This window comes from Centruroides vittatus, unplaced genomic scaffold, assembly GCF_030686945.1.
Source record: "Centruroides vittatus isolate TY-2023 unplaced genomic scaffold, ASM3068694v2 contig_927, whole genome shotgun sequence".
In the NCBI taxonomy this organism is placed as follows: domain Eukaryota; kingdom Metazoa; phylum Arthropoda; class Arachnida; order Scorpiones; family Buthidae; genus Centruroides; species Centruroides vittatus.
Genome location: NW_027122613.1, coordinates 1,112,584 through 1,135,410, shown reverse-complemented (window position 1 = coordinate 1,135,410; position 22,827 = coordinate 1,112,584). Strand labels below are relative to the sequence as shown.

At 31.4% G+C, this 22,827-nt stretch overlaps 1 protein-coding gene across 1 annotated transcript in view; it reads right to left on the bottom strand.

Annotated features, from left to right (window-relative positions):
* Positions 1–22,827, bottom strand: part of LOC136984743 (uncharacterized) — an 88,368-nt gene that overhangs the window by 26,982 nt on the left and 38,559 nt on the right. Inside the window, exons 7-9 of the mRNA XM_067281850.1 lie at positions 10,665–10,757; positions 6,180–6,223; positions 1,616–1,845 (exon numbers count right to left, since the gene is read on the bottom strand). Coding sequence (XP_067137951.1) covers positions 1,616–1,845; positions 6,180–6,223; positions 10,665–10,757 — 367 coding nt within the window. The remainder of the gene's footprint in view (positions 1–1,615; positions 1,846–6,179; positions 6,224–10,664; positions 10,758–22,827) is intronic.

Genomic DNA, 22,827 nt, shown 5'->3' with positions numbered 1-22,827 from the left:
GTTAGACTTTGTTTCGACATGGCATTGACTAGTAGAAGCAGAGTTCTAAATAAGTCAGAATTAATTGAATATTTATTTAATTTAGGATCGGATAAGTCTGAATTATCAGACAGTAACGATGAGTACGTAGTAAATCAAACTGTAAGTGATAGTAGTAGTGATATAGATCACGAAATTCCATCTACAAGTGGATACAGAGGCCGATCACACGGTTGTGGAAGTAACAGTGCGAAACATCTGCATTTTAGTAGTGATGGTTGGATCCGTACCAACTTTACAAGACCTCAAAGTCAACACTTTTACAGGACAACCAGGAATCAAGTGTAATTTACAAATTGATGCTACACCATTTGACTGCTTTAGTGTCTTTTTCAATGATGAACTTGTGAACAAGATCATCAAAGAAACAAACAGGTATGGTGATACTTTGATGAACTGTGACAATTTATGGGGAAAATAGTCAAATAAAAAGCTGGAAACCGACAACAAATCCAGAAATTAGAGAATTCATAGCACTTATTATGGTAACAAGTATTATTAGAAAACCTCACCTATGTACTTTACTATTCTCTATGCCATTTTTTTCGAGTGTGATGTCTTGCAACCACTTTCTGCTTTTATTGTCATGCCTGCATTTTACAGACAATAATCAAGCCTCAGGTGGTGATGATAAACTGCATAAATTACACAGTGTTATCGACCATTTTCGCCACAAATTCAAATATGCATACATCCCAGATGAAAACGTCTGTGTAGACGACAGTCTTATGTTATGGAAAGGAAGGCTGGAATTTCGACAATATATACTAAGCAAGCATGCTTGTTTTGAAGTAAAAAGCTTCGAAATTTGCAAGTCATGTACGGGATACATTTGGGACTACATAGTTTACATGGGAGCGACGACAGAATATGGAAATTTTGAAAGTGGGCAAGGTGAGAAAGCTTGTGCTTACCTTATTAGAACCATTGCTTGGTAAGAATTACAAGGTTTTTTTAGACAGGTTTTTCACCTCACTAACATTAGCCACAACACTATACCAGTAACAGATAAGAAAAAATATCCAACCAGAGTGTGTAAAGTCTGTTCAGCAAGCAAAAAGCGAGTAGAATCATGCTATCAGTGTGAAAAATGTTCTGTTCCACTATGCGTTGCACCTTGCTTCAAAATTTACCACACTAGAATTAATTTCTAAAATAAAGTTTTTTGTTTTTTAAATTTTTTCATATGCCTATTTTCTGTGTGCAAAATATAAAATAATTTGAAGCGATACAATAGCCACAATTATTATTTTTCTAAAACGTGTAATCACGTTAGGCTTAACATCGAAAAAAAATTCAACGTGGAGTGACATGCAATGGAAAAAATATTCGACATCGGATAGGTTAATAGTGAAATAAAATGATTCTAATGATGAATGGTAGTAAACTATCATAATTAAAACACTATTTAAACTTACTACTATTAGTGCTAACTGTATGGATATAATTATACACAGTATATTGACTAAGTTATCAATAATAAAATTTTTGTGCAAGTAAGATCTACAATCAATAGAAAGAATAATCATTATTAAAACAAAAGTAATGTATCTACATTATATAAGGAAATACTTACGTTTTATTTTTGATTTTGCAGTGTAATCTTTTTTTATTTTATTTGTTCTATTTGACTTTGGATTATGGTCTTTTAGCATTTGGGAATTCATTTTTGTTTCAACCTCAGGATTACTTGCAGTATCTGTTAAATCTAAGGGATCATTCTCAATTGTAGCTTTATCAGATGAACAAGATAAAGTTTTTGTTCGTTGTTTTTTTAATTTTTTCTTTTCCTCTCTTTTCTCAAATCTTTAAAATTAAAAATTTAAATAATTATAAAGCATGTTGTTATTGTATATTATAACAGATAATAAATATAAGTAGTAATTTTATACTAATTTATTCCCATAACCATCATTAGTTATACATATTACATGTTTACTTTTATATTACCAGAGATTGCACCCAATATTATGAAACAAGTGGCGACATATAGATTATTTTGGCTAGTTTTAAATATACTATTTTCCTATTTCTTTTAAAAATGGCTGATGATTTATACAGATTATAAAATAGGTAGAATAGGCTAAAACGTGTATTTCATTTTTTGCCATGTCCATTCACCAGGAACAACAGTCTTCCATTGCAGAGACAGACTTTTATTAGATGTTGCACCTCTGCAAAAATATGCAAAACAGTTTAAAAAGTTCACATGTGAAAAGCCAAAAACTTCAAAATTCATAAAGTATTGGCTTGTCACTCGGTGAACTTTTTAAACTGTTTTGCATATTTTTGCAGAGGCGAAACCTCTAATAAAAGGCCGTCTCTGCAATGGAAGACTGTTGTTCCTGGTGATTGGACATGTCAAAAAATGAAAACATTTTAGTCTCTTCTATGTATTTTTTAATTTTTCTATTTATCAACTGTGATTTTACAGGTGTGAAAAACTTATAAATATTCTTCTTTACATGCTCATAACACAGTATTCTTTACAAAAAAACTGGTTGTTTTTTCTTTTTCCAGAATTGAAAATGTTCTGGAAAATTTTCATATTCATCATCATAGACTGCTATTGCAAGTAATCACTAATAAGTTTTCCTAAAATTTTATCACTGGTGTTTTTTATTAAGTAAATACTAATTCTAATAATGTTCAAAACTGACAACTGTTAGAAGTCTATTTTAAAAAATAGTCTGTGTTTGGAGGAAAATCCAAAATGCTGTGTGCATCAAACTTTTTTGCAAGTTTTTTAAATATAGTAATAATGTGGAATATTTTATTATTTTCTAGTCATCAAGCATTTTTCCTTAAGACTGATATTTAGACTTTACTTTGCTAATATTTCCAAAGAGTGGTATGAAAGTAGTGAAGATATAATTATATCTGGTTTGAATTGTTTCAAAGAAAAATAAATTTTGATAAAAAGATAGCATTTATTTCTTAAGTCCCAAAGAAAATAATTATCAATATATTAGAAAAATATAGTCAAACCCATTATTACATTATGGGTTAATGCAAAATCAGTTTGCAGTCCCTTGGACAAGGATAAATATTTCAACATTAATGGGTTTAGTTAATTCAGAAATATTGATTAAAATGTAATAATGAAATATGTCCTGGTCCTGTGAATTCAATAACAATTATGCCATTTAATACAAAGTACACCACTTCCAACTTTCCCGAAGTCACATGAGCCAAAGGGTCAATGAACAAGCAACAACATTGGGGATTTATTTTTTTGAATTTAGTCATGTTGTAGAAGTTATTAAAATTTACAGATTTTTAATTGAAAAATTCTCATCTTATGAAACAGTTCTTAATTTTAATTGTTTTAATTACATATTTAATATTGTAATTCAGTTGTTTTTTTGTTTCTAATTTTAAAATTATAAACTAATAACAATAGTTTTCATTGCAATCCAAACAAATAAATTATTTTTAAATTTGTAAAGTTTTACAGATATTTTAAAGTTTTTAAGATACAATTTGGCAGTTAGATCAACCCATCAATCCAGTCATTCTACCTACTCTAATGACCAATGAAGAAAGAAATCATCGTAGAAATATGTATAGATATGCATGTTCCTACAGCTCATTGATTCTTTCTTCAAGTCACTCTATCTCAAAAAATGTATATTTGGAGCAACACACAAGTTTAGATATGTTTGTTAAGTCATATCATTTTCTATCAATTACTTCACTGTTTTATCTTGTTTGTTTATTTCGTTTCAATGTTTTAATTTTTTGTGGTCTGTTAAATATATACAATATGCCCAATTTTTTAATTTCCTCAATTCTGTATTAACTGGTTGTGACTGTATTAGTTTTTGCATATTTTTTAAATTGCTTAAAAGAGAAGGATTTATTTCAGTTTCTTTAGCAAAATCTTATTTACCAAAAATAGTAAATTTACTTCTATTTGTATAATAAATATTTAGAAGATGACTTTTATTAAAAAAATGTTTAAAATTTTTAAAAACAACCCTAACTCAATAAGCAAGTGACTTGTAACCCCTTGACCATTTAAATAAAGTAAAAACTATTTTTTATTTTCTGTAATTGTATATATTTATGTTTAGTATCAATTTTACTTTATCTGTTTTATATTTAATAATAAATTAAATTAAATCATTCATTGCTAAATGTCATCATTACTTTGAAATATATTTTAATAAAAAATATCTGATTATAAATTTGTAATCCTATGTGATCTTATTTTATGCAGTTTTAAAAATAATATTAAAAGAAAATAAATTTTAATAATGCACACACTATATAGTTATCCATCAACATAAAATTTTGACTTTTTGGGCTGCAATTTGGAAAAATTCTAGACCTATAAATGCCCAGTTACCTGTCTGTCCTTCCTGAATTTCAAGAACAATATTAGATAGACGAAAGATGAGACCAGATATGGAAAGCTTAGGGACAGAAGGCCCCAATTTAACTATATACAAACTTCAGGTCTAGACTGGAAGTCACGTGAATTCAATTAAAAAATTTTCCCTTGAATGGAGTTACATAGATGATTGCATGTACTCTATTGCTAACAGGAAAAGTATAATGTACAGGTGCAAGACAATACTAATTTGAGGTGGAGAGCGTATATTTTAAATTTAAAAAATTTGATTAAAATTTGAAGCCTGAAAATTTTTTATATTTCATATTTATCGTGACATTGTCACAATAAATATGAAGTTAAAAAAAATTCTGAAGTATCCTTTATTGTAAACTTCAAGAGATGTTATCTATATTTTTGGTTAAAAAGACATTAAGATAATGATTGTCATTTCTAGTTTTTTGTCTTCATTAATTCATGTTGTGTGTTTATATTTGTATATGAAACTTTATTATTAAAATAAAAAAACCTAAATATCAATTCAAAATAATATTTGTTTACTATTTCTCATTGTATATTTGTGTAGTTTAATATTTTTGCATTAAAATTCAATTGAAGTGGAGGGGAAAAATGTTAAAATAATTTGATTTCTAACCAAAACAACCAAAATCATAGTATGTAATATTACAAAATTTTTACTATATTATACAGATAGTTTTCAGTTATATTATTTAAGAAAATGAATTTTCCTAATGTTATATTATAAAAATATTCTTTTAATTTTACTGCATAAAATGAGATGAAGAATTATTGTTGATGTGGGTAAAATTTAATGGAATATATTCTACAAACTCAAATAAAAATTGGTACCAATTAAGATCAGTTATGCTCTACGAATGAAATTCTTATCATATTGTATATATTTTTCTTAAAAAAAAAAAAATATATATATATATATATATATATACACCGTATTTACTCGCATATAGGATGAGGTGTGACTTTACTTGTGATTAAATGAAATAAAGAAATTTAGATTTATTAATACAATTCTAGTTTTATTTTGATCCGTAAAATATCAAATGAACGTAAATGCACATATTGTCCTACAAAAATTACTGGCATTTTAAACTTTAAGGAAAAATCTTGTAAAATTGACAACATAATTTGTTCATGTAAAGCTGGACAATCAGGAAATTTTTTGCCGATTCTTAACAGTCGAATCCACTCACGGTCGATTACACTTATGAGTTTCTCCGAATTCTGATTTCTGAATAATCATTTGTTTTCACATGGGAATGGATTAAAACTTAATATTGGGGCTCCCATGTGATTTTGGAATTTCAATCTGGAATTCAATTCAATAGCTTTGCTTTTCCTATTGCTATGAATTATTCTTGTATATTGTCAGGAGCAAAGATGAAAATATCCCAGATAAAATACTTATGATTTTAAATACAAGAGGGTAAGCATCCAGTAAAAAATGTGAATACATGGTTCACAAAAATTATTTGCAAAAATGCAAAGAATCTTTCGCTCGCGAGTATAGGACAACCTAAGAATTTGAAGCTGTGATAAATGAATAAAAACCTCATCTTATATGAGAGTAAATACAGTATTTGATATTTTTGTAAAAATTTTTAAAACAATAAATACATATTTTTATGAATTGAAACTGAAAGTAAAATCAATTTGTATATAATACCATTTCTTAATCAAAATCATCTTATGTGATCACAAAAATGCTACACATCAGAAAGTTTTATTGCATTTGATTTTAATATCTTAAAAACTTAAAACTCACTTGTTTTTTCTATGTTTTTTATTTAAATCATTTTCAATTAAAAACTGAAAAAGAGAAAAAGATTTTATCATCATATGTATCAAAAATAATATCTTATATTTACTTTTAAAAATTGTTATTAATGAAAGAAGTAATAGTAAAAGTATATTATTAATAGTATACACAAATAAACATAAATTAAGCTTACAAATAATCTTCTAAATCATTAAAATCAACATATTAGTAACAGGACTAAATTATACTTGAATTGTAATGAAATACAGTACAGTCTCTACAGTTTGAAGTTCCATATAGTTTGAGACACTATTACCTTTAAGTCAAAATACACAATGTATTTAACCAGATGCCTAAAAATGACATATTTGGGTAATTCCAATCAAATATGTGATTAGACACTATACACTGAAATTGTAAGCACACTGGAGGTCTAATATTGGCTTTCAATTTAGTGTATTGTGAAATGATATGGTTGCCAGATACTTCCAGATATGGTTGCCACTTGCCCCATATTGTACAAGACATCATATACTTTAAGCCAATAAAATAAACATGATATTATTTAATGCCTTTACTTATTAATGTTTTCCACTGTATACTTTGATCAGGAATGAGACAACCTCAAACTGTTGTGACTCTACTGTAATTACTTATTTAGTATGATTAATATCTTCAATAATGCAATTAAATTTATTTTGACATCATTAATTTACACAGTAAACTGTATGCTCCTTCTGCTGCAGGAGAACACAGCTTATGAATAAAATAGAATATATCAGAATAATTAAAATTCACCATTGTTATAAGCCAAACAACTGCTGGATTACATCAGGCTATATTTTTCACAATTATATTTAATTAATTTCTAAATAATTTGTCACTAGAGGGACGTGTTAGGTGCCCTCTCTTATTTAATTTATTATAATAATTAAATTTAATAATTTAGAATATTCTGGAAGAAAATAATTGGCCAGAGTGGGGCTCGAACTCCGCAACTCCCAGTTACCATGTGGATGCATTGCCGGTTACATGACCTGAGTCTCCATTCCAATCTCCTCTTCCAGATTTAGTTAAACATAATCGTGATATAACAAGCCAACAACTGCCAGATTATATTGGGCTATTATGTATGTATATATTGGGTTTGTAGTAGTTGTTTTATGGATAAGAATACTTTTTCTTTTTGTCTAAATATCATTCAATTTTCACTCAGTAGAAAAAGTTCAGCATCAAAATTTAAGATAGGTGTTTCCAAACATACAAAATTACATTTGCATTTCAAGCAAGTCTTTTGAGATTGTAAATTACAGAAAATAACATTGTTGAATAACTGTTAATGTTTCATACTATTCTTGATAATTTGCCTTTAAAATACATATGTAACTTGGAATCCTCATATACAACACAACAAAATAAAATTTTGTAAATTTTCAAAAATATTTATGATCAAATTTGCAAATAAAATGAAATACTGTTTTTATAAAATGCACACACACCTATATATATTTATATGAGAAGGACCAAAAATAACTGGAATTCTTTTCTGGATGATGGTGTCCTTTCTGATACAAGCTTCCCATGCTAAGTGAGTGTTCAATGAACCAATCTGCATCAGTTTACAAGATGGAATTGTTGTGAGAGGTTTTGATTTGCAACAGTGAATTTTTTGAGATTTTTTCAATGCCTTTTCCTATCTGTTTCTTTGATGTTAGAGAAATTGATCTGGAGAAACAAATTCTGAATGCACAAACAATTAAGCAAAGTTTTTTTCTGTAAGTTTTGAGAAGGTTGTGTCAAGACTTTTGGAAGAAACATCCTGAGTTATGGCAAACAGGTGATTAGGTTTCCACCTCGACAATAGTACTACCCATACTGCACTGAGTGTTCAGCAACTTTCTGCCCAAAAATAGTATGACTCCATTGCTTCACTCTCCCTATTCACCTTGCTCTGTGCAACTTTTTTTTTTGAGGACTAAAAACAGACCTCAAAAAGAAAAGTTGCCTGGAAGAGATGTAAAAAAAAGGCAGAAGAACTACAAGACATCAAAAATGATTAATTCAAAAACTGTTTTGAGCAGTGGGAAAAAAATATATTGATAAGTACTTTGCATCAAACGGAGTACTTTGAAGATGACTAAACTTTTGAATACACAATAAATAAATACATGAGTTTTTATAAATAAATTTTGATTTTATTTTGAGTCCCCTTTTGTATACATATAAAATATTGATTTTTATATGTATATTTTTAAAAATTAGTGTACAAGAAAAACTTTCCTAATTATAAAATTTGTAAGTTTAAAATGAAATATATGCTATTTCTTGAAAAATAATTATACTGGCAGAAAAACAACAACAACAAAAGATACTCTGTAAAGAGTTTAATTAATAAAAAAACTTTCTTTAAATATTCTGATGCTTAAAAGTTAAACATAACTACACAAATTTGATTTTAAAAATTATTTGTATTATAAAACATCCATATTTCATCCACTATATGAAAACTGAATTTCTGAAAATGAAATTGTCATGTTTCATTTTCTTGTAAATTTTAAATTTTGTTAATTAGTAATGACACACAGAATTCATATACAGTAGGTTCATTTTGGAATAATATACCTATTAGCAGTTTGGAACTAAACCAATCCCCGTTAAGGGCTCAAAATTTTAAATGTTCTTCAGTTTATGCTCTCAAGATTTTGAAACCGATTTTAAAAAATTAAAATGTGTAACTTGAAAATTACAAAATCATCAATATATGCATTAGCCACATTTTGTCATAAAAAAATTATTGCAAAGTGACTTCAATGAGCTTCCAGAAGCAACAGAAACAATGATCATTATTCCTAATTATCCTATAAATAGTCTATCACAAAACCATTGTTTCCTTAAACTAAGATACAAAAAAAGGATATTCAAATTGAATTCACAAACATCGTTATTGGACATTAGATCATTACACCAAAGGTTTTTTAATAAGTCTCTTATAATGTACTGAAAAACATTATCTACATTTAAAAGCAAAAAATTTGATTTAACATACTCTATTTTAAATTGAAAAATCAGAATTAGCAGTTTATGGTAAATGATTTTACAAATATACAGAACTTTGATGGAGATAGCCTTATGTTTCAGTGAAGTAGAGATGAGATTGTTAAATTTTATGTTTAAATTTCATATTCATGGATATTTCATATAAGACACAAGGGACAGAGATAGTGGCTGATCTTCAAATGAACATATATAGCATATGGAATGGCCAGCAAGATGTTGGAATTTAAATCTGACAATGTTACAAGATGGAGGACTACAAACCGAGTGTGTCACGACCTTGACTCGCACGGTTTTTATAAGTTCTTTTTGAGTCCCAGATTGAATATTCCGATAGATCAATGCCGACTTGCCTCTGCTTTCCGATTGATTTTCCCTCATTACGAAATGTAATGAGATCAGAACCCAGATTGTGAGATGAGTCAACACCGACTGACAATTTGATCCCTGTCGAAGATGTTTGATTTTAGGACTTACATTCATCTATTGTTTTAATTTGTGAAGTTTGTCTTTCTTGGAAATTTATACAAACATGTCCTTTTATGGACATAAAATATTCATTTTTGTTTCCCCTTTTTTTCTCGTTTGACAGTTTCTTTTTACAACATTAAATTATTCTTATAATTATTATTATTTTCTTCTATACAAAATTAAAACTTTTTTGTGCACGTATTCTCGATCCACTTCTGGAGTTTCACATATATAACATCTGAATTCCATATTAGTAACTGAAAATTTTTAAATTTACAACACATTATATGCTTCTAAATCTTTTAGTACAACTAACGACTTTATTTTTTATTTTAAGTTAAACAAATATCTTAGATTAAAAGTGGTTAGAGAAGCTCAGAACTAACGGTTAAGTTTAGACAATATGCATTTGATTTGAAGTTCTTAACATTAAAAACTGCTTTCAACAAGAATTAAACAAATTTTTCATGTTTACCCCAGAAGATAGACTGCTCTTGAACCTCATTACTAGTCAGTTACAAAAAAAGTTTCTAAAAGTTGAAGTCAAATTCAAAATAACCATTGGCATCTATATTATTGAAGTTGGAGATCTTTGATTTAATTTAAGCTATTGTTAAAATAAATATGATCCTTAACAAATGTGTATTTTTCAATAGAAAAAAAAACTAATTTTAAAATTTTTTTGTGAAAAGCTCACATTTAATTAAGATGTTTTTGATCTTCTTTAACTGCCTATATTGAATATTGTAAAAATATTGCCACTAATATATTTGATTTAACCTTTTCACATTTTCTTCATATAGATATAATTTTTTGTATCAAACATTCAAAATTTCAATAAAAAAAATATATAATAATTTAAGAAGTTTTCAAATTCATGGTGATTAGATTTCAAACAGTTTAAAGCATGATGAAAATATAAGAATATTTACTTTCTTTAAAAATTTAAAAATGAACAAATATTACCTCATTTTTCAATTCATTCGATTTATTGTAAATCTGAATTAAATTTATAATTCCACAACAATCTGGTGTCAAACATGCTCCTGCCAAAAGTGTCTATTATAAAATAATAATAAATTAGTGAATAATTTAATCTTAAAATTCAACATAAATTAATAACCACCATTAAATATCTAATTAAATTCAAAATCTAATTATGAAAAATAAAATCAATAAACAAAATTATTAATAGATGTTATTCAATCTTTTTTTTTACTTCAGATCACTACTATAATAATTATTAGATTCCAATAATTCTTTTAATTCTTCCAATAGTATATAATTAGAATAATTTATAAGATTATTACACTAACAAGAAATATTTAAATTTTTTAAAATATTGTAAGATTCTATTTAAAAAACTTTAGGAAATAATTTACTAGCATTCTTTTTCTTTCCAGAAACATCTTATTTTACTACTAATAGTAATTCCAACTAAATACATATCCACTGAAGATGAAAATTCTAATTGGAACAAACAGAGTAGAAAGTACAGTAGAGAGTCGTTAATCGGAATCAATTGGGGACTGGGGTTGTTCAGATTAGTGATTTGTTCCGATTAACGATTATGTACAAAAAAATACATTAACCTGTCCAATGTTCAAATTTTTCTCCGTTGCGTGTCGCTTCGTGTTGAATTTTTGTCAATTTTAAGCTTAACAAAAATTTTTATAATAATAATCGAGGCTATCGTATTGTTAAAAATTATTTCTTCATTTTGTACAAACAAAATAAATATATTGAAGAATATAAAAACATGAAAATTATACTTTAGAAGTAAATCTAGTATCAAAAACGTTCGATTCAGCATGACACAGTCCGACTGAAAATCATTCTGATTACCAGCAATTCTGATTACCAGGGTTCCGATTAACAACTCTCTACTGTACAAGTAATGAAAGAATTTGCTATGACTTCTGACTGCCTACTTAAACATGGAAAAATTATTGTTAAAGATACATGCTACAATGTGTATAAAATAAGAGGAAAGATTAAAAGATACTAAAAAATTATTTCAGCTAATAAAAAAAATCACTAGATTTATGCTTTTATTTCATAGTATTTTAACAATGTATTTTATTGACCAATAAACAACTAGTGTCAGAATACTGAGAAGTAATGTAATTGACCAATCATGCAGTATTCTTCAATGAATAATTAGGTCTGAAAATACTATTACAGGAAATCCTTGTTAATTTGAACTTGGATAGTTTAAAATCCAGTTAGTTCATAACTGTACTTTTGTCCCAGCTGGGGATAGAGATTTACATGTTAAGGAATTTGATTAGTTTGAAATATGGCTATTTCATAATTCAAAATGAAAATTCTATCTGAACTATGATATGTGTACGTTAACTCGTTTGTTTAGATCAAAGTGCCTCATACTATAAGAGAACAATAGACCAAAAACGACTCTAATCTGGTCAATATGACTGCTTTCACTGTAACACATTTTCGGGTGTCACCTTACACGTGGACAACTATTTTCTCTCTTATTTCATAAAATACAGCTAGGTTTCAGGATTGCAAGATTGGGCTACAAGTAGCAGAGTGAGATATTTGTAGGGCTCTAGGCTATTACATTTGGGCAACTTACTACTTTTTGGGCCACTTCAAAAATAATTTTGGCTACATTTCGAGAAATTCTGCTTTACTTTTTATAAAACCTATCTGGCGACCTGTGAGGTTCTCCCTAGACACATGTTGTTTACCTGCAGTTTATTTATATTATACTTATCATTAAATTAATAATAATAATAATAATAATAATAATAACTCTCCCGTGGTCACCACCTGGTCGTGGTGGGAGAGCCCAGTAATTTTACTGATCCATAGGGCAATGCAGGCTGGAGCACAAGCTCCTGGTAGGGACACCCATGCCAGTAAGGTCTATGGGGAGAAATGAAGCTAAGAGTGACCACGCCCACATTCTGTGGAGATATTCATCATGGTAATAACTAGATCAAAGTGTGATACCGGCTCGGACGTCGCCCGGGTTAACAAGGTCCGCGTTCGTGGGTTAGGCAGAGGCTCACGTTCGAAAAATAGGTCACAGTCTCCCTTGGTTACCGGTGGCGAAAGCAGCACCGGCCCAAGCATGGCTACTGCAATGCCCTCAACAGATGTGAGGAACCAACCCAGCCTTGGTGTTTCTGTGGCAATGCATCCACAGACCACAAAGGCTGGAAAACCACGCCAACGGATGAAATGGACAGTAGAAATGAACGAGTTTATCATCCGTACTTATTACACCATCACAAAACTCGAAACAAACATGACAGCATACAGACAACAACTACACCATAGATTCACACAACAGTATCCTCATCTCACTGTCACCGAACAAAGGGTTGTTGATCAAAAAAGAACAATTATACACAACAACCTTATTCCACAAACAACACTTGAACTTATCAAACAACAGGTTGCTGATCAAATACATCAACAGACAGAAACATCTAACATTAATGAAGATCATGTAACCTGTCAGGATAATCCAGCAACAAGCATTGATAATAACACACATACAACAATTACCACTAATGATACTACAGACACTTCTTCATCCATCACTGATAACATAGACATGAATTTAGTTAATATGCTCTCACTTATATTTCAGGAAACACTCACTAAATATACAGGTACAGATCCCACACAACGACCACGAATACCAAAAATCAACACGTCAAAGGAAGTAGGAAAAACACTAAATTATGTAAACACTCACTTACTACCACACTACATTCATTCAATTTCTACACTCGCAGACATTCATACATTAGTTTATGCTGGGGCAGTCACAGTAGTGACACACCATGGACTGAAAATACAGTCACAGACAAATACACAGAAAACACAATACTATCACAAGCCTGCCTGGCAGAGAAGAATAGAAACACAAATAAATGACATTAGACAGCAATTAGGCAGGCTAACACAATACACTAAAAACAACATAACACCCAAATTAAGGAAACAGCTCAAAAACATTTTCAAGAAAATAAAAACACACACAAAACATGAACATCACAACACACGCATTACAGAATACATTGATACACTAAAACAAAAACTTGCTGCCAAAGCACATAGACTCAAACGATACAAAACATGTACACTACGAAAACAACAAAATAAATTATTTACAAACAATGAAAAACTCTTTTACAGACAAATTAATAACAAAGCAAACACTGATACACAGCACAGTGGCACACCAACAGAAGAAGAACTCACAACATATTGGTCTTCTCTTTGGTCCAGTGCTGTCACGCACAATGCTGATGCAGGCTGGATCGAGGAGGAGAACAGAAACTTGCACAACATACCAACTATGCCCTGTGTTGAAATAAACATACATGATTTCCAATACACTGTTAACAGAACACACAACTGGAAGACACCTGGTGTAGACAACATTCACAATTTCTGGTACAAAAAGTTTACATCACTGCACCAGGAACTAGCTAAACATCTAACACACATCATCATCAATCCACAAGACATGCCAAATTTTCTTACTCAGGGCATCACCTACATGAAACCTAAAAACAACAATACCACAGACCCCACACAATACAGACCAATTACATGTCTTCCAACACTCTACAAATTATTGACATCCTGTATTGCAAACAAAATATACAAACACGTTGAAGAACACGACATTCTAACAGAACAACAAAAAGGTTGTCGTAGAAACCACAGGGGATGCAAAGAACAGTTACTCATAGATTCAGTCATTCTACGGCAAGCACACAGACAACACAGAAACATACACATGGCATATATAGACTACAGAAAAGCATTCGACAGTGTTCCACACAGTTGGCTGCTACATATCCTACACATGTACAAAATACATCCATCACTCATTGCATTCTTTCAAAACACTATGCAGCATTGGAGAACAACACTACATCTCAGGGCCCATAACACTTCCATACAAACAAACCAAATTTTTATTAGGCGAGGAATTTTTCAAGGAGATTCCTTGAGTCCTCTCTGGTTCTGCTTAGCCCTGAACCCATTATCCAACATGTTAAACAACACGCAATATGGTTACAATATCAGACACAAAAAAACAACACAGTTTACACTGTCACATCTCATGTACATGGATGACATAAAACTTTATGCATCCACACAAAAACAACTTCATCAACTCCTACAAATCACACATTCATACACCAAGGACATACAAATGGAATTTGGCCTAGATAAATGCAAAACAGTTCACATAGAAAAAGGAATCCTGAAGAAAGAAGATTTTGCACTTGGAAATGGAGACATTATTGAATCCATGGAAGAGGGCGAGTTCTACAAGTATTTAGGATTCCAACAGGCCAAACTAACAGAACATACACAAATAAAGCAAAGATTAATTAAAGAATACCAAAGTAGGTTAAATGCTATTCTCAGAACACAATTAAATGCAAAACACACAGTTAAAGCAATAAACACATATGTCATCCCAGTACTCACATATTCTTTTGGAGTTATACATTGGACTCACACTGATCTTGAGCAACTCCAAAGGAAAACAAGAACAACACTTACTAAGCATAAACAACATCATCCTAAATCCGCCACAGAAAGATTAACCCTTCCACGTAAAGATGGCGGACGTGGCCTGATTGACATAGTTAACCTTCACTACAAACAAATACAGTCACTGCGAGAGTTTTTCTACAAAAAACAAGAAACATCACAATTACATAAAGCAGTAACTCTAGCAGACTCGAATAACACACCATTAAACTTACACTCACATCATATGGACACAACACAACATATAAAAAGCATAGACACCATTAAGCAATCGTGGGCTCGAAAGGCACTCCATGGCAGGCATCCTTACGATCTGGCCCAGGATTTTGTTGACAAAACTGCGTCAAACAGCTGGTTAGCTCGGGGATGCCTCTTTGGGGAGACGGAAGGATTCATGATTGCCATACAGGATCAGGTCATAAATACTAAAAACTACAGAAAACACATACTCAAAGATGCAACACTCACAAATGACACATGCAGAAAATGTCACATCATGCCAGAAACTATACAACACATCACCTCTGGTTGCAAGCTCTTGGCACAGACAGATTATTTACACAGACATAACCAAGTAGCAAATATAATACACCAAGAGCTTGCAAAGAAACACAAATTAGTAGACATCCACGAACCATACTACAAATACATTCCACAGACAGTATTGGAAAACAACACGCACAAAATGTACTACGACAGAGCCATAATCACAGATAAAACAATTTACCACAACAGACCAGACATCACACTCATTGACAAACACAATAAAATCACATACGTTATAGACATATCCATTCCAAACACTCACAATATACAAAACGCATGCACTGAAAAAATTAGCAAGTACACAGAACTCGCCCAGGAAATGAGGCATCTGTGGAGGATGGATAGGGTGCTTATTGTACCTGTTGTTCTCTCCTCTACAGGTGTCATACCACACACACTACACAAAAGCCTGGGCACATTAGAATTGAATAGAAACACATACATCACACTACAGAAGGCCACTATATTGAATACATGTCATATTGTGAGAAAATTCCTGAATACAGACACACACACTGATACACTTCTTTAATTTCTGTTTTGGTTACTATGCCTTGACTTTGGTCCGGCATAGTACTTAGCCACCGGTGTTAACCGAGTATATCTAACTTAACCCAACATAATAATAATAATAATAATAATAAATCCACAAGAGCCGAATTATCGGGCTAGAGTTGGCTATAATAAATAAATAATTAATAAGACAATTTGGCACTAGAGCTTGGCGTTAAGCGCCATCTCTTACTAAACTTAATAATTATAATTAAATTAAATAAATAATTTTAATAATTTGGAACTGGAGGAAAAGAAATCGGCCCAAAGCGGGACTCGAACCCGCAACTTCTGCTATCCGTGCAGACAATTATTTAATTTAATTATAATTATTAAGTTTAGTAAGAGATGGCACCTAACGCCAAGCTCTAGTGCCAAATTGTCTTATTAATTATTTATTTATTATAGCCAACTCTAGCCCGATAATTCGGCTCTTGTGGATGTATATCTTTGTAACGGGTTAGTCATTATTTATTTATATTTATACGCATTGCCGGGGTTGCGATGGCCGGTTGAGTGCCTTGGGAGGACGTGGGCACTTGATGTGTCCCCAGCCAGCATTGTAATGACCGTCGATGGTCGTCGTGTTAGCTTATATATACTGGAGGAGGCGATAGGACTGAAGGTCCGGGTAGCGTAACTGGTAACGTGTCTGCACGGATAGCAGAAGTTGCGGGTTCGAGTCCCGCTTTGGGCCGATTTCTTTTCCTCCAGTTCCAAATTATTAAAATTATTTATTTAATTTAATTATAATTATTAAGTTTAGTAAGAGATGGCACCTAACACCAAGCTCTAGTGCCAAATTGTCTTATTAATTATTTATTTATTATAGCCAACTCTAGCCCGATAATTCGGCTCTTGTAGATGTATAGCTTTGTAACGGGTTAGTCGTTATTTATTTATAATAATAACAATAATAATAAGTCTCCCTTGGTTACTGGTGGCGAAAGCAGCACTGACCCAAGCATGGCTACTGCAATGCCCTCAACAGATGAGTGGAACCAACCCAGCCTTGGTGTTTCTGTGGCAATGCATTCACAGACCACAAAGGCTGGAAAACCACGCCAACGAATGAAATGGACAGTAGAAATAAACAAGTTTATCATCCATACTTACTACACCATCACAAAACTCGAAACAAACATGACAGCATACAGACAACAACTACACCATAGTTTCACATAACAATATCCTCACCTCACTGTCACCAAACAAAGGGTTGTTGATCAAAAAAGAACAATTATACACAACAACCTTATTCCACAAACAACACTTGAACTTATCAAACAACAGGTTGCTGATCAAATACATCAACAGACAGAAACATCTAACATTAATGAAGATCACATAACCTGTCAGGATAATCCAGTAACAAGCATTGATAATAACACACATACAACAATTACCACTAATGATACTACAGACACTTCCTCATCCATCACTGATAACATAGACATAGATTTAGTTAATACGCTCTCACTTATATTTCAGGAAACACTCACTAAATATACAGGCACAGATCCCACACAACGACCACGAATACCAAAAATCAACACGTCAAAAGAAGTAGGAAAAACACTAAATTATGTAAACACTCACTTACTACCACACTACATTCATTCAATTTCTACACTCGCAGACATTCATACATTAGTTTATGCTAGGGCAGTCACAGTAGTGACATACCATGGACTGAAAGTACAATCACAGACAAATACACAGAAAACACAATTCTATCACAAGCCTGCCTGGCAGAGAAGAAAAGAAACACAAATAAATGACATTAGACAGCAATTAGGCAGGCTGACACAATACACTAAAAACAACATAACACCCACATTACAGGGCGAGTTCTACAAGTATTTAGGATTCCAACAGGCCAAACTAACAGAACATACACAAATAAAGCAAAGATTAATTAAAGAATACCAAAGTAGGTTAAATGCTATTCTCAGAACACAGTTAAATGCAAAACACACAGTTAAAGCAATAAACACATATGTCATTCCAGTACTTACATATTCTTTTGGAGTTATACATTGGACTCACACAGATCTCGAGCAACTCCAAAGGAAAACAAGAACAACACTTACTAAGCATAAACAACATCATCCTAAATCCGCCACAGAAAGATTAACCCTTCCACGTAAAGATGGCGGACGTGGCCTGATTGACATGGTTAACCTTCACTACAAACAAATACAGTCACTGTGAGAGTTTTTCTACATTAAACAAGAAACATCACAATTACATAAAGCAATAACTCTAGCGGACTCGAATAACACACCATTAAACTTACACTCACATCATATGGACCCAACACAACATATAAAAAGCATAGACACCATTAAGCAATTGTGGGCTCGAAAGGCACTCCATGGCAGGCATCCTTACGATCTGGCCCAGCATTTTGTTGACAAAACTGCGTCAAACAACTGGTTAGCTCGGGGATGCCTCTTTGGGGAGACGAAAGGATTTGTGATCGCCATACAGGATCAAGTCATAAATACTAAAAACTACAGAAAACACATACTCAAAGATGCAACACTCACAAATGACACATGCAGAAAATGTCACATCATGCCAGAAACTATACAACACATCACCTCTGGTTGCAAGCTCTTGGCACAGACAGATTATTTACACAGACATAATCAAGTAGCAAATATAATACACCAAGAGCTTGCAAAGAAACACAAATTAGTAGACATCCACGAACCATACTACAAATACATTCCACAGACAGTATTGGAAAACAACATGCACAAAATGTACTACGACAGAGCCATAATCACAGATAAAACAATTTACCACAACAGACCAGACATCACACTCATTGACAAACACAATAAAATCACATACATTATAGACATATCCATTCCAAACACTCACAATATACAAAACACATGCACTGAAAAAATTAGCAAGTACACAGAACTCACCCAGGAAATAAGGCATCTGTGGAGGATGGATGGGTGCTTATTGTACCTGTTGTTCTCTTCTCTACACACACACACACTACACAAAAGCCTGGGCATATTACAATTGAATAGAAACACATACATCACACTACAGAAGGCCACTATATTGAATACATGTCATATTGTGAGAAAATTCCTGAATACAGACACACACACTGATACACTTCTTTAATTTCTGTTTTGGTTACTATGCCTTGACTTTGGTCCGGCATAGTACTTAGCCACCGGTGTTAACCGAGTATATCTAACTTAACCCAACATAATAATAATAATAAGTAGCCATATAAGAAGGTAAATTACATCTACCATGAGGAAATACACATACAGATGAAGAAATTAAAAAATCAATAATAAAACAGCATAATGATGTATGGAGAAGCAAACAATTACATGGTCAATTTGCTAAAAAGGTATTGGATCAGAGCAATAGACAGAGAGCTTGCATTTGAATGGATTAAAAAGCAACAAATAGCCCCAAGAGTTGAATCATTAATATTTGCTATTCAGGACCAGGCTGTAATGACATGACAATATCAATGTGACATATTAAAGGAGCCACTGGATGGGAAATGTCGCCTTTGTATGACCAAAGACGAGACCACGTAGCACATTATATCAGGATGTGAAAAACTGGCGGGGACTTATTATATAAAACGTCATAATAACTTTGTCCAGTACATCTACTGGTGCCTGGCCCGAAAGCATAAAATAGAACTTCCTAACCAATAGTGGAAGGAAACATTAATCCAGCCGCAAGTTAAAGAAAATGGTACGGCCAAGATCTTATGGGAAATGCCTGTCCAAACTGATGTCACTGTATCTCACAATAGACTGGATTTAATTTATGTTGATAAAAATCTCAATAAAACATTCTTAATAGATATAACTATACCATCAGATTACAACATTGGTGCTAAAGAAATTGAAAAATTAAGTAAGTATCATCTTTTGAAATCTTAAGTTAGCCGTCTATGGAATACACAGACAACTGTCATCCCAATAGTAATAGGAGCAACAGGAATAGTAGCAAAAACCATAAAGAAATACATAGATCAATTAGAATCCAACATTGACATCAGCATTCTTCAGAAACAGGCAGCCATACACACATCCCTTATACTCAGTAGAGTGCTTGATAATACTATCTTTGTGGTCAACATACCAGATCCACTCAAGCATAATATGCAGCAATCTCAAGACATACAGCAATCTTCAGACACACAGCAATTATCGGATATGCATCATTCATCAGTTAATCTGGAGTTACCCAATACGACTGTTGAGACTAGTACACAATGCTCATCTGGAAACCTTTTAAGAGAGGAAAAGGGAGGAGAAGAGGAACTACTTGCACTTAAAGTGCATCTAATGCAGTAAAGGGGTGGAAACAGATACCTTCTTTCCTGTGGGTTACAGGACGAGGTATTTTTTACTCTGATGTAAATCGTGTAGAAATGAAATAATAATAAGTAGCCATATTCTGTTTGCTTAATAAATTACACCAGTTATATGGCATTTGATGTATTATATAGAAATATGTAAATCTCAGATAGTTCAAAATTCGAAGTTGTGAATATTTCATCCCCTGAATTTCAAACAAATGAGGATTTCCTGTATTATTAAATTATAACAACATAAAATAGACAAATTCAATTATTACATTAAAAATTGCCGGGACGATTTCATATTTAGAAAAGAAAATATATTTCTTACTAGACTATACGATACATGAGTCCATTTCTATCCGTCCCTTCACACGCTTTCTTAGAGGCATTAACAAGTCTACGGCGGAACCGTCCTTTTATTTGAGGCTACTGTCCACCAACAAATGTAAAAAAGTTGAAATTCCTCTAGCGGTAGCAATTTTTAATGTAATAATTTTATTTTTAAAGAATTGTGTTTGCTACCGCTAGAGGAATTTTAACTTTTTTACATTTGTTGGCGGACAGTAGCCTCAAATAAAAGGATGGTTCCGCCGTAGACTTGTTAATGCCTCTAAGAAAGCGTGTGAAGGGACGGATAGAAATGGACTCGTATCGTATAGTCTAGTAAGAAATATATTTTCTTTTCTAAATAAACAAATTCAAATTTGAGTATTTTTAAAAGCATTTGGTAAATAAAATAATTTATATATTTGAAGTGTTTCTTGAATTTTATCATCACCAATTTATTTTTTAGTTTATTTTTATAACTCCACATACAAAAATGTAGCATTTTTTGTTTTCTCTTGAGTCTTGAACAAAACTTCACAGTTTTTCTTTATGATTTTCGATAGCAATGTAATTTATTTTTACAGATGTTACTATCTCATTATCTTAAGTAGCAAATAAACTTATCAAGTCAGAAAATAGTAGTCTGAAACCTAATTTGAACAATTTAACTTTAATGAAACTATTGGTTGGATTTCACAGTTTTTATAGCTCTCTATATGAAGATTTCTACAAATTCCATTAGTCAGCTTGTGATGCTTTCAATATAAAAACTAGACTTTATGCAAGAAAATAAAAATTGAAATAAAATGTTTATCAATTTATAAACATCTCATTTAATAAAAATATTGCACAATAGATATCGAAATCTATAATTATTGATAGATAAAGCAAGGATAAGTAGAAATACTGGATGGTCATAATTAAAGTTGTCCTATTTGGAAGACTCCATAGGTCTAATGAATAAGCTGAATTGATTACAAGCATATTCACAAATTTTGCTTGTAAAGTATTAGTTTCAGAGATAAACAAAGCAATTTGTAATCAATTAAATTGACCCAGGCAGAGTCTGGTCATAAAACCATTTGCCATGAGTTGTGAAAAACAACTCAACAAGTAAACAAGGAGAGGACAATCCCTCACATTCAGGTCAGCTTGGACCTAAAGGATTATTAGATTAAAAGATATATATTTTTAATTAATAATTTAATTAGAAATTAAAGAATATATTTTTTAATAAATGATCATAATTTCATTCAGTTTTCATTTCTATAAATTTCTTAAACTTTCCATTTATATTTATTTCTTTTAAAATAGCTAAAGTAATATTTCTTGAAATTAGAATAATAAATATTGATAGAGTTAATTATTATAAGAAATGTTTAATTTAATACATAAAGAAGTTTTGTTGGTTTGTTCTTTATATGCAGTTTGAGCAAATGCAATGAAACTTTTCAAGGTCTATCCACTCATCCAGGAGGTCAATGACTACTTTTCGTTAAATTAACTTCAACTCCCAGCCTGCAACAATTCTTTCTATCTGACCAGTGGGATGGTAGCATTCAAATAGAAAAATTACTTAATACAAAGTTACAGCAAGCAAAGATATGTTCTTAGTAGTTTTCAAATGGTGCCAAGTTTAAATATTTCGTTCATTCTTTCACAAAATTTTATTGGTTTGCAAATTACCATTTCATATTTGGCTGTAAATGGTTTGGAGTTAACATCAGAAAAAATTTGGATGTCTAGAATTATCTTCTCTTTGTTGAAAAACACCAATTCCTG